Source organism: Sorex fumeus, unplaced genomic scaffold (genome assembly GCF_029834395.1).
Source record: "Sorex fumeus unplaced genomic scaffold, SorFum_2.1 ptg000047l, whole genome shotgun sequence".
NCBI lineage: Eukaryota > Metazoa > Chordata > Mammalia > Eulipotyphla > Soricidae > Sorex > Sorex fumeus.
The window spans coordinates 11,786,459-11,805,452 of record NW_026606104.1 but is presented as its reverse complement, the minus strand read 5'-3'; the positions used below and the strand labels follow the sequence as shown (position 1 = coordinate 11,805,452).

At 40.1% G+C, this 18,994-nt stretch overlaps 1 protein-coding gene across 1 annotated transcript in view; it reads right to left on the bottom strand.

Annotated features, from left to right (window-relative positions):
* Positions 1–3,237: 3,237 nt before the first annotated feature.
* Positions 3,238–18,994, bottom strand: part of LOC130031645 (guanylate-binding protein 6-like) — a 27,973-nt gene continuing 12,216 nt past the window's right edge. The window contains exons 6-11 of the mRNA XM_056123056.1: positions 18,675–18,920; positions 13,769–14,049; positions 12,689–12,901; positions 12,089–12,191; positions 11,567–11,760; positions 3,238–4,854 (exon numbers count right to left, since the gene is read on the bottom strand). Coding sequence (XP_055979031.1) covers positions 4,627–4,854; positions 11,567–11,760; positions 12,089–12,191; positions 12,689–12,901; positions 13,769–14,049; positions 18,675–18,920 — 1,265 coding nt within the window. The 3' untranslated portion in view covers positions 3,238–4,626. The remainder of the gene's footprint in view (positions 4,855–11,566; positions 11,761–12,088; positions 12,192–12,688; positions 12,902–13,768; positions 14,050–18,674; positions 18,921–18,994) is intronic.

The following is an 18,994-nucleotide window of genomic DNA, read 5'->3' as shown; positions in this document are numbered from 1 at the left end:
CTACAAATGACCAATAGTAACAGGAAGATAAGATTAAAGAACCAAACATTTGAAAGATATAAACCCAAATCATAGTAAGATCACATTTATGCCTATTAAATGACTACTATTTAATCAAGAATCAATCAGAACTTTCTTGGAAACGTGAATTACCAGAGCATAATGGAGAGAGAAAAAGCTGTTCTAATGCAAACTTGCTTCATTAGGAAATGAAAGCCTCCTCAAAATATCCTAAATCAAACATCTAAGGTTTCTTGAAAAAGGTATATTTTTTAAAACATTTTTTTAACTAAAGGAGCCCAAGTATTTTTTTCCATCAAATACTTACTACTCTCTTGCTATGTTTCATAACATACCAAAAATGACAGGAATTATCCATTCTTTGTCCTTCTCCCTCCTTAGGGATTTTCTTTAATACGTTACCCTAGAGTGCCATTCACATAGCAAGAGACAAGATTTCATCCTTCCTTTATAGTATTACACACTTTTTTATATACCAAAACTGATTTTGTTATTTTATTGATAATTTTAATGTGTGTTTTTCCTTTGCTTAAGATTGGTAGCAGTCCCAATTACACATAAGTTGGAGCCCACTCAAAAGTGGGTGGAAAGCAGGGAAAATAGCTAATTAGAGCTCTTTTCCTTCAGATAGCTCCCAACTTCCAAAAAAACTAAGTTTTCTTCTTTTCTCAGATAGTAATCAATTTTTTTTCTAAATTAGTTTGTTTCCTGCTTTGTTTTTTTTTTTCATGGTTCTCTCTCTCTCTCTCTCTCTCTCTCTCTTTCTTTTAATAGTTTATTTCTTTATTGAATCACTGTGGGAAAAGTTACAGAGCTTTCGGGTTTAGGTCTCAGTCATGTAAGTATCAAACACATTTCCCTTTACCACTACTTATTTTTAACCGTGAACCCCAATAGAACCCCACCTCCCACCCCTCCCAATTCCTGTGAGGCAGATGAGTTCTAGTTAATACTCTATCTACTTTGACTAGATACATTGTTTCGATAGAAGATACACAATTATTGTTTAGAGTTTACGACCCCCCCCAATCAGATATGCTGAAAGAGTGTTGTGAAATGATTTGCTTTCTACAGCTTGGTTTAAGAATAAAATGATGTCGCGGCCGCGTGGTTTTGGATTTCTGCTGTTTCACTTATTAACTCTGGAAGTATTTCTATTAAAAGTTAGATAGTTAAGAGATTGGTTTCTGTGCTCTGGAGTCGTGGCCGTGCCAGAGAGCCGCTCGTGGGGGGCAGCTGGTGACCTCGGTCGGGCGTGAAGGATGGCCCAGAACGCCCCCTTCCCACGAGGCCCCCGCTGCCCCCCCCCCCCGCCCCCGGCTCAAACCTGCTGTCCACAAGGCTCCCGTGCGGCCGCCATCTTTCTTTCCAGAGAGGATCAGGGAGCGGGACAACACCCTTTCCCCTCCGGGCAGGCTTGGTGGCGCGGTTTAACACATAGTCCATTTGCTTTTCTGCTCCAAGCGGCTGGTTCTCTGTGCTAAGTCCTTGTGCCCCCGGGGCCGTGGCCGTGCCGGAGAGCCGCTCGTGGGGGGCAGCTGGTGACCTCGGTCGGGCGTGAAAGATGGCCCAGAACGCCCCCCTTCCCATGAGGCCCCTGCTGCCCCCCACCCCCGGCTCAAACCTGCTGTCCACAAGGCTCCCGTGCGGCCGCCATCTTTCTTCTCTCTCTCTCTCTTTCATTCTTTCTTTCTTTCTTTCTTGAATCACTGTGAGATAAAGTTACAAAACTTTCATGTTTGGGTTTCAGTCATACAATGATTGAACACCCATCCCTCTACCAGTGCACATTCTCCACCACCAATATCCCCAGTATTACCTTCACCCCCTTTCTAAACTTCCCACTACCTCTATGGCAGACAGTTTCCCTCATACTCTCTCTCTCTTTTGGGGCATTATGGTTTGCAATATAGATACTGAGAGGCTATCACGTTTGGTCCTTTATCTACATTCAGCACACATCTCATTCCGAATGATTCCTCCAACCATCACTGACTTAGTGATCCCCTCTCTATTCCAGCTGCCATTTAAAAAAAATTTAATGAAACATAATGAGATAGAATTACAGACTTACACACTTTCGTGATTACATTTCAGTCATACAATGGTTGAGTACCCATCCCTCCACCAGTGCCCATTCTCCACCACTAATGTTCCCACTAATGTATCCCTCTCGCCACCCCCACCCCATCCCCCACTGCCTCTGTGGCAGGCACATTTCCTTTTATTCTCTCTCTCTCTCTCTCTCTCTCTCTCTCTCTCTCTCTCTCTCTCTGTCCTTTTGGGTGTTATGGTTTGCAATTCAGGTAATATGTGATAATCATGTTCGGTCTATAGTCTACTTTCAGCACACATCTCTCCTCCTTTGCTTGGTGGTTCATTCTCTATCTCAGCTACCTTGTCCTCCAGCATGTGAGGCCAGCTTCCAAGCAGTGGATGAACGCTCCTGGCTGGCCCTTATCCCTACTATCCTTGGGTGTTAGTCTCCCATTATGTTACTTTATATTCCACAAATGAGTGCAGTCCTTCTATGTCTGTCCCTCTCCTTATGACTCATTTCACTTAACATGATACTCTTCATGTCTATCCACTTATATAAAATTTCATAACTTCATCTTTTCTAACAGCTGCATAGTATTCCACTCTATAGATAACCAGTCATCTGTTCTTGAGAACTCAGTCCAACTGCCTTCTCCTGCAGCTCATGAGATAGATTTACAACTATGGGGCTATATTCCTGGCCCTTTTGTCTACTGTCCTTGGATGTCAGTCTCAAATTGTGTTATTTTATATTCCAACAATGAGTGCAGTCATTCTATGTCTGTACCTCTCTTTCTGCCTGAGTGCAGTAGTCATATTTTTAAATCATAAGTCTCACCAGAACATCAGTGGACTAATTTCCTCTTCTTGCTTCATAATAATAGCTTTCGTACTCATCTGTTATTAGGTGTTTGTATTGTTTCAATATCTTTGATATTATATTCAGTGCTGCAATGAATGTAGTTGTATATCGAGTGACCTTTAATATTTAAAAATTAAACCAGAATAGACAGAATTGTCTTTTTATCTTTATTTTTGCTCCAAATTTTAATATTCTCTTGCTTATATTTGTTTTTTGAAAAAGGAAATTAAAATGAATCCATAGCCTGTTAACACCATTTGGATATGGTTTTACTGCCAAAGAAGTTTAAAGCAAAACAGGGTTTACTTTAGAAAAATCACAAATAAAAGACTTTATTTTATTCCTAAAGGAACTAGAAAAAGAAGGTAAAAACTAAACCAAAAATCAGATTCCAGAGATTAATCACATTTCCATTTGCATCTCACTCTTATCATTTAATTAAAAAATTATCTGTGTTTCATGTCACTCTTAAATGTGTCTTCTCTATTACAAATACTGTTATACTCTTTTGTACTAAAAAGTCTATCATTAAACATTTAATGTTTCATATTGTTACTGTGTCTGGCATATCGAATACTCTCGGTAGCTTGCCGGGCTATAAGTCATATGACATTTATTTTGCTTATATATTTAAGGGAGTTTTAATATTTGTTTGGGGACCACACTTAGGTGATGCTTGGGAACTTTTACCTATTCTGAGCTTAGAGGTTGCTCTCAGGAGTGCTCAAAATACCATTTATCAAACTTTGACTACCAAGCATGCAAAATATATCATCAGCCCTTAGAGCTTTCTTTCTAGTTTCTGTATTATTATTTTCACACTCTGTTTAATTGTTAACCTCACTCTGAAGAGCCCGATGTTATTTTCCTTCTCCTAGCACAAGTTATAGTACTATACTTCTCACACATGTACTTCAGTACTTTCTTTTTTGTATTTGTTTGTTTTGGGACACACTCCATAATGCCCAGGGATTACTCCTGGCTATGTGCTCAGGGGTCACTCCTGGCAAGCTCAGGGCACCATATGTGGTGCCAGGAATGAAAACCCATTGGCTGCAGGAAAGATATGCACCCTACCCACTGTACCCACTTTGTCCCTACTTTGCTTTTTATGAAATTTTAGCCTCGTTACAATTATACACTTCTTAAATTTTTGATATAAAATGAAAAAGATGAAATATATAATGAATTTTTCACACTATCTCTGTTCTCTCCAGCACAAACCATGATACTAGTTTCTAATGAATTTTTCTAGAAACATTCTAGAACATTTATATAGAATATAAACATAGATATGAATGTAGAATAATAAAAATGCTTATATTTTAACACTGAATACATTACACAAAAACATTTATGCCTCATATTTTGTTATGTTTATTTTGTATTGTTACGTATTCAAATAGACTTGCTTATTTGCTTTTATGTCAGTATATATACGTGCCCAATTTAACAGTTCACACTTCCACTATTTTGTCACTAACAATGATTGTGCATGAACTTCTTGTTTGCATATGTATATGATATATTGATATACATATTATTTTGCATGTATTTCCTAAAGTAAACATTTATAGCAAAGTAAGCACTGATTTATTTGATATCAATATAATCTAGTATACACTAATTATGTTTAAAACTTTACTGAATGAAAGTAGCATCCACATCAAGGAGAGGTCAGAATATTGGGCATTTAAAAAGAACTACTTTCGTTTAAATAGTGAGCTCACACCTTTTACTAAACTATCCGCAATTTTTAACTTAGGAAGAAACACTATTGACACAATCTCCACAGCAACATCCTTTAAGATTTGTAAAATCCAGGAACTATCATCTTCAGTGGCTTTAATCCTATTTTTCAGTTGATTAATTTCTTCATTCATACCTTCAGCTCTTTTCCTAAAACCTTCTTGAAGGATCTCTTCCTGTACCTAAAATTAAAAAAAAAAACAGAAGAAGGAAATTCAAAATTCCTTGTTGGCTCAGAAATATATTTCATATTTAGGAATTTTCTCCAACTACCTATCTTACTCCTATATTTCTTTTCTCTTGCTCAATAACCAAAGAAGACATTTGAAACAAAGGAGATGCCCAGTTTGATCTGAATACTGAGATTCTGCATACTCTTCATCATCTTTACTAATTTCCAATCCTCCATAGTGGGTGATACCACGTCAACCCCTGCGCTCATTGAAAAACTACAGAAATGGTGTGTTAGTAACTTCAGGATACAGTGGAAAGGAGAACACTTTCTGTTTGTCAGTTTCATAAAGGTTGATTAAAAGGGGGCAATTGGTCAAATCAGTTTAGGAACCTCTGCAATTACTCATAATGAGATAAGGTTTCACAAGGATGCTACTTGAATATGTTCAGTACAAAAAGTTTAGGTGAGAGGTAGTCTTGGTATAATAGCACTAATTTTCAGCCCTACATGTGATGGTGCAAATACCCAAATGCAGAAATAATGGAAATTTGTTCACTGTTGTAACATCTGTGATGAATATGTCTGGATATCAATTAAAAAATTCTCCCTATACAGTATGATTATTGGAGTAAAAAATCTAAACTACAGGAAATTAAACAATATAACAATCTGCCATGGTCCTGTGATTTAAGTCTAAACATTTCTGATAGTTTTTATAAGCACAGCTTTACCTCAGGTCTGTAGCTGGGAGCAGACTTTTTAGTAATTGTCAGAGATCTTAGTACAGCAAACCACTGTTGCTTATATTAAACACATATGGTTGTAATCTGTTGTTTAGTAAGGTATTCCTAAATCATTTGAAATCCTCAAAACAACAACAAAAATTATATTTACATTGTTCCCAAGGCTTGAGACAATCATGTGCATTTTGAAGTCTACAGAGTAGAACAAATAGCTTCTTTCTAAATAATAACTTTCTTTCTAAATTTCTAAATTTCTTTCTAAATAATAACTTTCTAATTAATAATTGGAGTTATTAACAGAATTCAGTATTGTAATAAATCTTAAGCAGTAAAAGGGAAAATTATAGCATTAATAACCTGAAGAACCACATTTTGATAGTACTTAGCATTTTTCCCTATTTTAAACAAAAGCCTCTGAAGGTGAGCAGCCAAGCACCCACCCAAACAGAGCCCTGGCAGCCTCTCACTCCCACACTGCATAATCACCATTATGCCTCCAGCCAGATCCATTGTCTTGGGACCAAGGCAAACCCAGAAATTAATCTGCTGAAACTTCTGGTATTCAGATATTTGTGACTGAAATCTCCAGGCTTTCTAGCAGTCAGACTGCGGTACTATCACCCACCTCCTTATATTCTCAGAAGCCCCAACAGTAAAGACTCACCCCAAATGCACAGCCCACTTAAACATTTAACTCTAGCCCTACCACCCAGTAAAAAATTCTGAACTTCCTGGAGCTACATCTTCAAACTCTACAAAACTGATAATCCCTTAGAAGCACTCTAGATTGGATGGGATGTAACATAGAAGACAACTAATCTCCACTAACAAAACAGTAGCAAAGAGTACTTTACCCGAAACAATATCTTAGTGTCCCTCATGCAAGGACTTAATGTCTCCATGGTGAGATATAACAATTTACAGTAATTTTCTTCTAAGGAAATATTTTTTGAACATTCTCTTAGCAATATATTGATAACAAATAATATAAAATAAATAATTGTGGGATTGCTATTGGGGCAGATTTGAGAGGTCTTTGGGAAAATTGGAGACAATGGTTGAGAGAATGTGATAATGATGGTAAGATTGGTGTTAGAATACCGAATGCCTATGACAAATCATCATGAACAACTTTGCAAACCACATGTTTATATAAAGTGTAGTGGATATTTTATGTGAGTAGGCTTTACCTATTTTGTGTAAACTCCAAAAGTATAGTAGCATAAGTAAAGTAAGTAAAGGCCCTCCCGTTGTTCATCGATTTGCTCGAGCGGGCCCAGTAACGTCTCCATTGGAGATTTTGTTATTACTGTGTTTGGCATATCGAATACATCACAGGTGGCTTGCCAGGCTCTGCCGTGTGGGCGAGATACTCTCAGTAGCTTGCTGGGCTCTCCGAGAGGGGCGGAGGAATTGAACTCGGGTGGGCCATGATGGCTGCGTGCAAGGCAAACACCCTACCGCTGTGCTATCGCTCCTTTTAAAGTTTTACTAAAGACAGGTAAGGCATGATTATTACTATAATAATATCGAAATATAAAATAAATTTTAATGTAATGTACTTTGGATTCCAGAGTTGAGAAATTGTATATTATATAATGTATGCATATTATGTAAATGAGAATAAGCATTTTATTATATTGTATTAAGGGGATTATTTTCATTATTTGCATAGGCTAAAATAATATAGTAATTACAAATTGTCTTCTAGTAATTTATTTTCTGATCATTCTATTTGCAATTTCTTAAAGTTTTGTTGGAACGAGTAATATAAAGTAAATTTGTTATGTATCTAAATGGAAGGTTGAATATGGGAGAGAAAATGGGGACATTGGTGGAGAGAAGGTCACACTGATAGTGTTGGAACACTAAGTGTGTGAAACAAATGTGTAATGAACAACTTTGTAAATCACAGTGCCTTTAATAAAAATAGTATTTATTTTTAAAAAGTCTCAGGACATAAGTCTTTCATCAAGCATGATTTTGACCTAGGGGAAATATATAGGATGTTCTGTTCTCTTTAACCTGTCCTCCCCTCATCTGCCAAAGCAAAATAGCACAATGTAGTATAAAAAATAACGTTATGGACAAAAGAGAAAGAAAATAGATAATCATGAGACTCACTAATCATAAGCCTCCACTATATTTATGGAACCTGCCTAGGAACCTCAATATAACATGTCTCAGAAGGTCAGAACACAGTAAGTCATATTAACCAATGATGTACACCAGATCTACACATAAAGTGTCTGTAAAACAAATTTTCCTAGAAACTTCTTGTGACAGTGAAGACAAAATACACACACACACACACACACACACACACACACACACACACACACACACTGAAAAGAAACAAAGAACCATTGTTGGGAGAGCCATGGTGAAGAAGAAACCTTGTTTAGCATTGGTGGGATTGTCATCTGGTTCAGCCTCTAAGGAAAATAGTATGAAAGCTACTTTAAAAAATAAAAATAAAACTTCTACATAACTTTGTGACTACTTTTTAGCATCTAGCCATAAAACACAAAAATATAAATTTGAAAAGATGTGTGCATATCCATGTCCATTGCAGAAGTTAGCACAATAGCTAAGATGTGGAAGCAACTCAAATGCTCAGTGATAGATTAATGAGTAAGGAACTTGTGGTATTTACACACATCGACTACCACTGAGATAAAAGAAAATATAAAGTTTTACAGTTTTTTGCAATTTAGATTTGGGAGAGTATTATATAAATGGAAACAAGTTATTTGGAGAAGAACAAATACCAAATAATCCCACTCACGGTGGTATTAAATATTAAAAATTGTAGGGTGACATTGCTTTGTCCTTCTTCCACAAGAAGCTTAGGTTTATCTGGTTTTCACTCGCCCATGTGCCAGGGCCTGCTAATATCATCTCAGACTCAGTTTATGTTGTTGGTCTCTTCCCTGGTATTGTGACTGAGTTTCTAAATACATCAAATGCTTATATAGCTCAACAATTGCTTCAGCAGCAACAGTCTCTTTTACAAAAGTGCTCTGAACTTGTTTTTATCACTGATCAGATCTCGTTCTGGTCTGTCTGGACCTATGAACCTGGCATAGTTTAAAAAAAAAAAAAGGAGGTATGGTCCATTTGACTCCTTGTCCTTGACACTGTTCTCTTTACAATTTTTGAATTTACCTCGAGGGGAGCCATATACAGCAGCTGAAAAGTATTTTCAGGAAGATGCACAGACTCAGAAAACTACTAATTCTTCTATTTTGATTAAAATTGACAAAGACTGGGCAGCAGGGAGACACCTCATTCGAGGAAAAGGCTATATTTCTCTTTCAACAGATAACCCCACCAATAAACTTTGGGTCCCATTGCATTTCATCAGGAGCCAAATTCATCTGCCTGCTTTAACTTTCAGACCTTCTCAGTCTTACAACTCTCTAAATTCCAGCTCCAAGTCATCACCAAGCTGATTTCACCTAAAATTCACAGGTAAATCAGAGAAGCCAGCATCAGAAGGCCTGCAACAAAGGCTTCTAGTTCCTTTAACATATCATGAGATCAAATTAAGAGCATTCCTTATTCCCTTCTCTTACAGGTTGTGGATTGGGCAACTCCAGAACCCCATATTTTGGATTAACAATTCTTTACTTTAACCCTCTCCTTGGAATTCACAGGTGTCTCAGCTCTCAAAGGAGAAAAGAATGACTTTTAATAGAAACACCTTTTAATTTTTCTCTAGGATAACTGTCGGAGTTCCCCCCTGTCTCTTTCATTACCCACAGGCATGGAGATGTACCAAACCCCGATGGTTGAAGCATCTGATAACTTTAAAAAAGTGTTTTTTCCAAACATAAGCTAGGTTGCACATCTATGACTGCCAGTGAACCTGACCAGAGGATGACTGCATTCCCCTGCTGAAGCACTCCTGACAGAAGTCGTGATGCTCCTTTTCCAGTGCTCCCTGCCTGATCCAATGCTCCCTGAAGTTCATCAGACTACTATAGCTGCTACTCTGGGACTCATTGCTGTGACCACTACTGTTGCTGATGCAGAAACAACTCTTCAAATTGTGATCCACACACTTCATTTCTTCAACATGTGACTAAATGACTCTGATCACTCCTGGACAGTGCAGGAATATCAGACACTTTGCAACAAGCACTGCTCTGGGTTCAGGGGTGGACTGAAGTCCAACAAATGAGACTTTTTTGTTTGTAATTGTTACTCTTTCTATTTCAAATTTTTGTGTTTTTGTAAACAGAAAAGGGGGAGATGTAGGGTGACATTGCTTTGTCCTTCTTCCACAAGAAGCTTAGGTTTATCTGGTTACACCCATCAATCTGGTTACACCCATCACAGTGCTCCTGAGGCACTTCCACTCCATTGTGTTTATCTGTAAACAGTCTTCCCTATGCTCTCCTCCCCACCCAGTTAATCAGCTTTCCCCCTAATCAGACTCTGTTAATTTATAAGGTCAGATTCCCAGAAATCTATGATTTTATATGTATGAGTGAAATATTGCCTTTCTCCTCTCCTTATGCCTTATGAACTGTTTACTTTAAAGCAATATCCTTTTGTATAGATACAGGAAAACCGTTAACATTATGCTTTGTAACTTAGGATTTGATTGGCTTTGAATATTATTCACTCCCGGGCATCTGCTTTCTCGACTTAAGCCTCAGTTGCCCTTAGTTCCTAACACCCCAAAAGCAGGGTCCCGACGAGGGACTGAATGGACCCAGGGCAAGCGGTGAGCTACCCTGGCATCGAAAAGGGCCAGGCCAAAATGCCACGATTCTTAACTATAAGTTAAGAGTTTGATCATAGACAAATGCTGTCATGATCCAAAGTAACGACAAGACTAGGATCCTGCTAGGGGTGGGAAAGACTATCTGGCCTGAGCACTGTAGTCTGAGATCGAGATAGCCCTAGGAGAGCAATTCTATAAGTTTAAGGTATTTCTTACTGTATCCATACAAAATGATTTATATTATATATGCTTATACGCTTGTCAGACAAGGAGAGGAGAGACACACCCTTGGGATTCTGCTCTAGGGTGGGTTCTCCTGCTGAGAAAGGATGTATCTTAGGAGCGGCTTTCCCTGAGGCTAAGATTTCTACCCCTATTGATTGTGACCACGCCTATGTGTAATTATTACCCCAACCCCTCATGTTTTGGAATTTAACTGTACTGTAGGAGTGGGCTAGGGGTTCAGAAAAATGAAGCAGAGGAAGAGAAGCAGGATGAAGGGGAATGGAGAAGGAGAATGAAGGAGTATGGGGGAGGAAGAAGTAGGGAGCAGAGACAGAGTTGGAGAGAGGATCAGAATAAACTGCTACTAAGACCTACCAGCCTGGCCCTTGTTCCTTCCTTCGCCTGACCATCGCCATCGACCTCCCCAGGGTGGGAGAAGAGTGAAACTACCGAACGCGGGCGGCGGGAGAGATAGAGCCACCGCTGCTGGGTGCTGTGCCCCTTTTGTGTGAGTTTACACAAAAAATAAGCAAGAAACCAGATCATATTAAATGACAATATGATGATGACAAACACTTGGTCCTGAATTACAAAATTAAGATTTTCAAACCAGGGGAAAAAGTGAGGAAAAGGAGAGGTGAAGTGTCATACTGGAGGTAATATAAGGACACTGGTGGAAGATCTTGACACTTTTGTAGTGCCCACAATTATAATCACGGTATAAGTCAATAACATAATTGAGGGACAGAAAGATACTATGCAGGAGGTAAGGCACTTGTGTTGCATGGGGCTGATCTAGAATTGGATCCATGACAATATGGTGAGAGGTGTGGACCTACCATCGCCCACAGAAAGAAAAGTAGAAGAAAATGGAATTGCTAAAACTATGTAAACAGATTAATTAAACTATGAAAATAATTAAACAATGGAAGAGAGAAAACTCTTTATCTTGTCTCTGATCCTATCAAGTGTATGTAGAATAGAACAGGCCCAGTTCCAAGGCGAGACAGATTTACCTTCAGTTTATGTTCCAACATTTTGGTATGCTCTTGCAGACTTATTTCTCTTTCTTGAATCAGCTTTTTTTCCAGTTGAGCTATATTTTCCTGTAGACTTTTATTTTCTGCCTCCATCAGTTGCTGCTGCTCCTGTTGTTTCTGTTTTAACAGCTCCTGCTCCTTCTCAATTCTCTCCCTCCTAGTCCGCTCCTCTGCCCCAGGAAGAGAGAAGGAAGAAAATTCAGTGAGGAATCATCCCTAATTCCTGAGTTCAGAAGTCAAACCATAGAGGAGTGAATGCTGGATAATATCTGAATTTCTGCCCCGTCCTGCTATCCCAACCATCAGAGCACATTTGAGAATGTGATGAGAAAGGCCCCCTCTGACAGAGGTACAATCATGAATCTCCTGTGTTCAATTTGGTAGAGTATGTTCCGCACTAGAACAGAAAGTCTCTGCAGAAAGTCTTCTCTAACCAGTATGTCAAAGGGCAATGCAGAAATCTACCCTCCCAATGATGAGCAGAGCCCTGCCCGGTACCTTCTAAGGCTTTTTCTCTTTCAGTGAGGGCTGTGTCTAACTGCAGGATAGATCTCTCCACTGTTTCCTGTGACTTCAAGAAGTTCTGAAAGACCTCATTTGACTGAAAGAAAAAGAAGGTTCAAAGGATTCAAATTGCCACTTATATATTATGTCCATGCACATTTTTTCATGCTTAAAAATTATGCACAACCATCAGAGTGATAGTACAGCAGGTAGGGCATTTACCTTGCACCTGGTTGAACCAGGATCTATCCCCAGCATCCCATATAGTACACTAAGCACCACAAGGAGTAATTCCTGAGTGTAGAGTCAGCACCTCAAGATATAACACCCCCACTCACCACCTCCACCACCATCAACTTATGTAGAGGCTTCTTACAGAGTCCAACCTCATTGATCAAAGTCTTCTACTTTCTGTCTTCCTACCAGTGCTACTTCTTCCTACCTTCTCCCCAGAAAAATGGTGGAACTGAAAAGGTCATGTAATGATATGCCCCCCTCTGCTCTCATATTTGAATTTTATACTATGTTCCTCTTCACTCTATTGGAGAATATAGAGTATTTTCTATTATGTAAAATCTTTAGGTTATTCCTCACCTTCACACCTTTCCTGGACTTCTGCTTATAGTCCTGCTTTATTTTTTCCATTACTTCCATGTAACATTTGTGCCCTCCAGGAACAGAGTAAGCTCCCATTGAAATACTTTCCATCAGGGCCTTTGAAAGCTGCTCAATAATAGCCTGGCAACATTTAACAGATGCCTCTTCATTCTGCAGCAAAAATTCTTCTTTTTTATCTTTTATTATTTTCTGCAAAGGAAATATAAATGATATCATGGGAAGGGACAGTGGCAATAAAAACAAATAACCTGCTAAGAAGATGACTGTAACTGCAGTCTGCTGGTGTAAAGCATTCTGATAGGGAAGGAACTCTAATTAAAAGGGAACCAAATGTTTTCATTGACTCACAATCTTATAAACTATATGAAGGACATTTTTTCTCTTTTTGCATCACACCTGGCAATGCACAGGGGTTACTCTTGGCTCTGCACTCAGGAATTACTCCTGGCGGTGCTCAGGGGACCATATGGGATGCTGGGAATTGAACGCGGGTAGGCCACGTGCAAGGCAAATGCCCTACCCACAGTGCTATCGTTCCAGCCCCTCTATGCAGACTTTGAGAAAGTTTTCCACCTCTCTAGGTCTCTGTTGTTTCAACTGAACTATTGTACTTGCATAATCAAACTTCTATGATCCTTTGCAATTGTAGCATTCAATCTGTTCTTTCAGTAATGATACAACAAACATCACACTAAGAGAAAAATGGTATGGAAGACAGTTTTATAGGATAATTTTTTTTGTTTCCAGAAATGAGTATGTATCCATAGAAAAGTTTATCAGCTCAGGAGTGATTTGTCTTGTTCTGTGCATATCGGGACATTGTCTTATAATTTGCTTCAGAAGGATGTCTAACATGATTTTGCCTCAAAGATCAGAGAAATTTTTAAACAAAGAGCCATATTTTTAGGATAAAAAGAATAAGGAAATTCAGTGTCCTGAAGCTCTGTATTTCAAGAGATCCAAACTGCTTAGCCTGTGACAGAGCTGAAGTCAATAAAGGCACATACATGATTCATCAGTCAAGGGGATGGATGACAAAGGGCAATGCTAAATTACCACCAGCTTCTTCTGAAACTCTTGGTTTTCATCCTTGAAGGAATGCTTCATGAAAATTGCAATGGCCTCCTTCTCACACATTGCATGCATGTCCAGCAGTTCCTGGACCGTTTCTGTTGGAAATTCTACTTTCTGGGTCATTTGCTCACTGTAGTGATCAGATGCCATCTGTACTGCAGCTGAGTTCTCACACTGAGCCAGTGTTATCACTGCGTTCTCCAAACAAGGAACTGCTCCACCGTTGATGGTATCCACGTAGGTCACCACCAGAGTAGACAGACCTAAATAACAAATGAGGCAGGAAATTGAAGAGTTGAGTATCAATCACTCAATGGAATATAATATTCAGAATTGGAATTCAGTGTCTTCAGTTTTAAAAGTAAATGAATAAGTCAGAGAATTTTATAAATATCATATTATTGGTGAATAGGATCCAAGATTTGGAGACTACATCTCTAATCACTTAACACACAAACAGGTATTCTTCATTTATCTTCACTTTGTTTTCATAAGCTGGAAAGATAGCACAGTGGATAGGGCGTTTGCTTTGCACACAGCCAACCTGGGTTAAATTCCTACACCCCTCTCGGAAAGCCCGGCAAGCTACAGAGAGTATCCTACCCTCATGGCAGAGCCTGGCAAGCTACCCGTGGTGTATTTGTATGCCAAAAACAGTAGAAAGTCTCACAATGGAGACGTTACTGGTGCCCACTGGAGCAAATCAATGAACAACAGGACAGTGCTACAGTGCTACAGTGCTTTATTTTCATATTGATATTTCTTGTTGTGGGAAGGGCATTGTGAAGTCCATATTGCTTAAAAAACTACCTTCATCCAAAATACTAAGGTATGTCTAGTAAATCTTTCCCATTAAGAAATTAAAAGCAGGGGGTATGGTGCTGCCAGCAGGTCAATCTTTACCTGTGAGGCGAGTGCATCAGCAGCCTATGGCACCGTCAGACTTTCAAATACCCCAAATTGCTGCTGTGCCTTTTGCCAGACCCCAAAAACTTGGGGCAAAGTTTACTAAGAAAATAAATGGCCAAAAGCTAGGTATGTGGGAGACACACCCACAAACCACCTCTGGTTCACCTATATATATAATTGGAGGCATGGCCTCTCTGGTTCCTGATTGAACTACTTAACGTCTATGATCCCAGAGACTCAGAAACAAATCTCGAACCTAAAGGATTTTGACAGAGATGCATCCTGTTCCTGCAGTAGCTTACGGGTGCTGGGCCACTACAGGTGGGATTAGGTTTCGTGCCTTGGCCTGTTCCCCTTGGTGGCCAGTGACCACCATCCTCCAGAGGCCACTGGACAGTCAGGTTTGGGCCTGCAGTGATGAGACACATGGGGCCTCATCAGATGGGGGTGGAACCAGTCCTTTCCTCACCCATCCCAACAAGACCCCCAAGTTGCTGCCTACAAATGGCCTCTCTGGATACCGATTAAGCTAATTAATGGCCATGATCCCAGAGACTCAGAAACAAATCTCGGAACCCAAAGGATTTTGGCAGAAATGCATCTGGACTGCATACAAGGTGGCCACCACCTCAGAGCCTATTGTAAATCCAGATATGAGCTGGCGGTGACGGGGGGCAACTGCAGAGGCAAAAGGACTTAATCCAGAGTTTAGCAGCTTGCAGCAGAAAAGTGAATGGACCATGCATTAAACTCCAGAGCCATGCCTCCCCGGGAGGGAAGGGTGTTGCTCCCTTCCGCCTTTTTCCTGCCCGGCAGCAAGGTGGCCGACACCTCAGAGCTTATTGGAAAGCCTTTTATGAGCTGGCGGTGATGGGGCAACTGCAGTCTCATGGGGATGGGGTGGTACCGGCTCGCCCTTCACACCCTACCGAGGTCACATGTTGCCCCCCACAAGTGACTCTCCGACATGGCCAAGGCTCCAGAGGCAAAAGGACTTAGTCCAGAGCCCAGTAGCTTGCAGCAAAAAAGTGAATGGACCATGCATTAAACTACGACTCCGACTCCATGCCTCCTCGGGAGGGAAGGGGTGTTGCTCCCTTCTGCCTTTTTCGCTCCCCAGCAGCAAGGTGGCCTGCCTCAGAGCTTATAGGAAAGCCAGGTATGAGCCAGTGGTGATGGGGCAACTGCAGTCTCATGGGAAGGGGGACGGTACCGACTCATCCTTCACACCCTACCGAGGTCACGAGTTGCCCCCTATGAGCGGCTCTCCAGCACAGCCATAACACCAGACACACAGAAACCAATCTCATAATTATCTGGATTTTTGCAGAAATCCAAAATTGCGAGGCCACTATTGTGGCCACATGAGATTATACAATTCTCATAACCAGCTGTAGAAAACAAAGTATTTCACAATGCCTTTTCAGCAATTCTGATTGTTGGGGGGGAAATTCTAAACAATAATGATGCATCTTTTGTCAAAATAATGAATGTAATCAATATAGAGAAGAGTTAAGTGGAAATCATCTGCCTCACAGCCATTGGGAGGGGTGTAAGGGGGTTATATTGGGGGTTTGGTGGTGAAAAATGAGTACTGGTGAAGGGAGAGATGTTTTATCATTGTATGACCGAGACTTAAACCTGAAAGCTTAATAATTTTTCCCACAGTGATTCAATAAATAAATATAAGAAGAATAAATAAAAAGAAATTTAAAAGCAATACATACAAACATAAACAAGATTCATGATAAATTACTTTTATAAAATTCTGAAATTTTATATACATTTCTGAAGAATTGTAGTCTGATAGTTATTTTTGGATTCCTCTATTCTCTCAAAACATCTGCTCTATTCTTGCAAAGAAAACTTTAATGCAGGATCTCCCTTAAGAAACTAGTATATTTTTTTCATATCTGGTTACCAAGTTTATCATTGGTGCAGTTATTTTTGAATAAGTGAAAAATTATAGCTATGTAACAAAGTTTGCCATTTAAAGAGATGTTACTAGCCCCAAAGATGAGATAAATATAAACTATGCATAGCACAGTGGTAGGGCATTTGCCTTGCATGCAGCCGGCCCAGCTGAGCCAGGTTCGATACCTCTGCCCTCTCGGAGAGCCCGGCAAGCTACCGAGAGTATCTCGCCTGCATGGCAAAGCCTGGCAAGCTACCTGTGGTGTATTTGAAATGCCAAACACAGTAACAACAAGTCTCACGATGGAGACGTAACTGGGCCCGCTCGAGCAAATCAATGAACAATGGGAGGACAGTGCTACAGTGCAGTAGGAATCTACATTGATCTATGTAGAATAACATGGGTTTGTCCTTTCTGCCTTGCCACAGGAAGCTTAGGTTTATTGGATAAGTCCCATCACAGTGTTCCCATTCCTTTGTGTTTATTTGTAACTTCTTTCCTTGTGCTTTGTTGACTTGTAAATAATGTTTTTCTCTTCTCCTTAAGTCCTTTGCATAGTTAAGAGAGCAATATCCTTTTTGTATGGACACAAGAAGACAGTTAATGCTATGCTTTTGTAACTTGGGAGTTAATTGACTCCAGATAATATTTACCTTCTGGACATCTGCTCTCTCGATTTAAGCCTCAGTTTCCCTAACTTCCTAGCACCCCCAAAAGCAGGGTCTTGACGAGGGACTGGATGGGCCCAGGGAAAGCCATGAGCTATGTGCTACCCTGTCATCTAGATGGGCCTGGCCAAAGTGCCATAATGCTTAACTATAAGTTAAGAGCCTGGTCATCGACAAATTCTGTCATGATCCAAAATGTAATAACTAGATTCGGATGCTGCTAGGGCTACGAATGATTGATCTGGCCTGAGCACTGTAGTCTGAGTCTGTGGCAAGATGTTCCCAAGAGAGCTGCCCCACAAGTCTCAGTGTATTTCTTAGTGTGTCCATACAAAAATAACTAATATTAAGATGTTAATTAAGTTATTGGGCTAAGGAGAAGAGGAACACTCCTAGGTGGTTTTTCGACCCTAAGTCTGATGGGCAGTCAAGAAGGGTTTTCTTATGTTAATGTTGCAACCAGACTGGGTGTAGCATCTGCCCAGAGAGCTAGGAGTTGGAGAGAAATGAGAGTTGGAGGAGTTGGGAGAGAGAGCAGAGAGCAAGATGGAGTGCAGAGAGATGAGCGGGAGAGACAGGTGGAGACAGGAATGAGGTGCAGCGTGAGACTAGAATGGGAGGCTCAGAGAGACTGGGGCAGGCACGTGGGGAGAATGGAATAAAGGGCAACTCATCAACCAACCAAGTTGGCCCTCATTTCCTCCTCCGTCTGCCCCATGGCCACGGTCTGCCCTGGCTGAGGGTGACCACCCAACCCAGGAGGCCAGGGAGTGAGCCATCAGGGCCTCCCCTGGCCACCTGGAGATTTACAGATTCGTATTTCCATATGAATATTTGGATATTTCTATAGAATAAAAATGCTCTAACTACATTACGAAGCATGTTCTCCACATCTTGTATCCTACACATAGGAAAAAATGAGACTCACGTCTGTTCTTGGGCACTCAGGTTTTTTTTCCAGATTCTGGCTATTGTAAAGAGTGCTGCAATGAACAAACAAGTGCAGATGTCACTTCAACTATACTTTTTTGCCTCTCTGGAATATATTCCCAGGAGTGGTATTGCTGGATCAAATGGGAGCTCAATTTCTAATTTTTTGAGGATAGTCCATACTGTGAGAGTAGACTATAGACCGAACATGATTGCTACTCAATGTCTCTTTTGCAAACCACAGCACTCAAAAGGAGAGAGATAACAAAAGGTAGGGTGGGATGGGGGGGTGGGGGGCAGGAGGGATACTGGGATCAGTGGTGGTGTAGAATGGGCACTGGTGGAGGGTTGGGTATTCGATCATTGTATAACTGAAACCCAAGCACAAAAATTTGTAAGTCTACAACTGTACCTCATGGTGTTTCACTAATAAAAATTTAAATTAAAAAAAAAAAAGGAGACTCACGTTTCCCGGTGACAATGACTCCCTCTTTGAGCGTCTTAACTCTTGCATTGGTGAATATATAGAAACAAAATTTTTTTGTTTGTTCCAGAAACTGGGGATCTAGTTGGTTTTCAGGCACATTCTCAATATTGGCTAGAAGATTTTTGTCATGTATTGGTCGATCAAAGACAAAACACTTTCGTTCTGGAAAGAAATTTCTAATAGACTCTCTGGAATTATTGGATGCTTCAATTTGGGAATTTTTGCCTAAAGAAGAAGGATTAAAAATATTTCAGTAAGAATAGTGTAGGGGCATGTGGGCTGAAAATAGTGCAGTGATT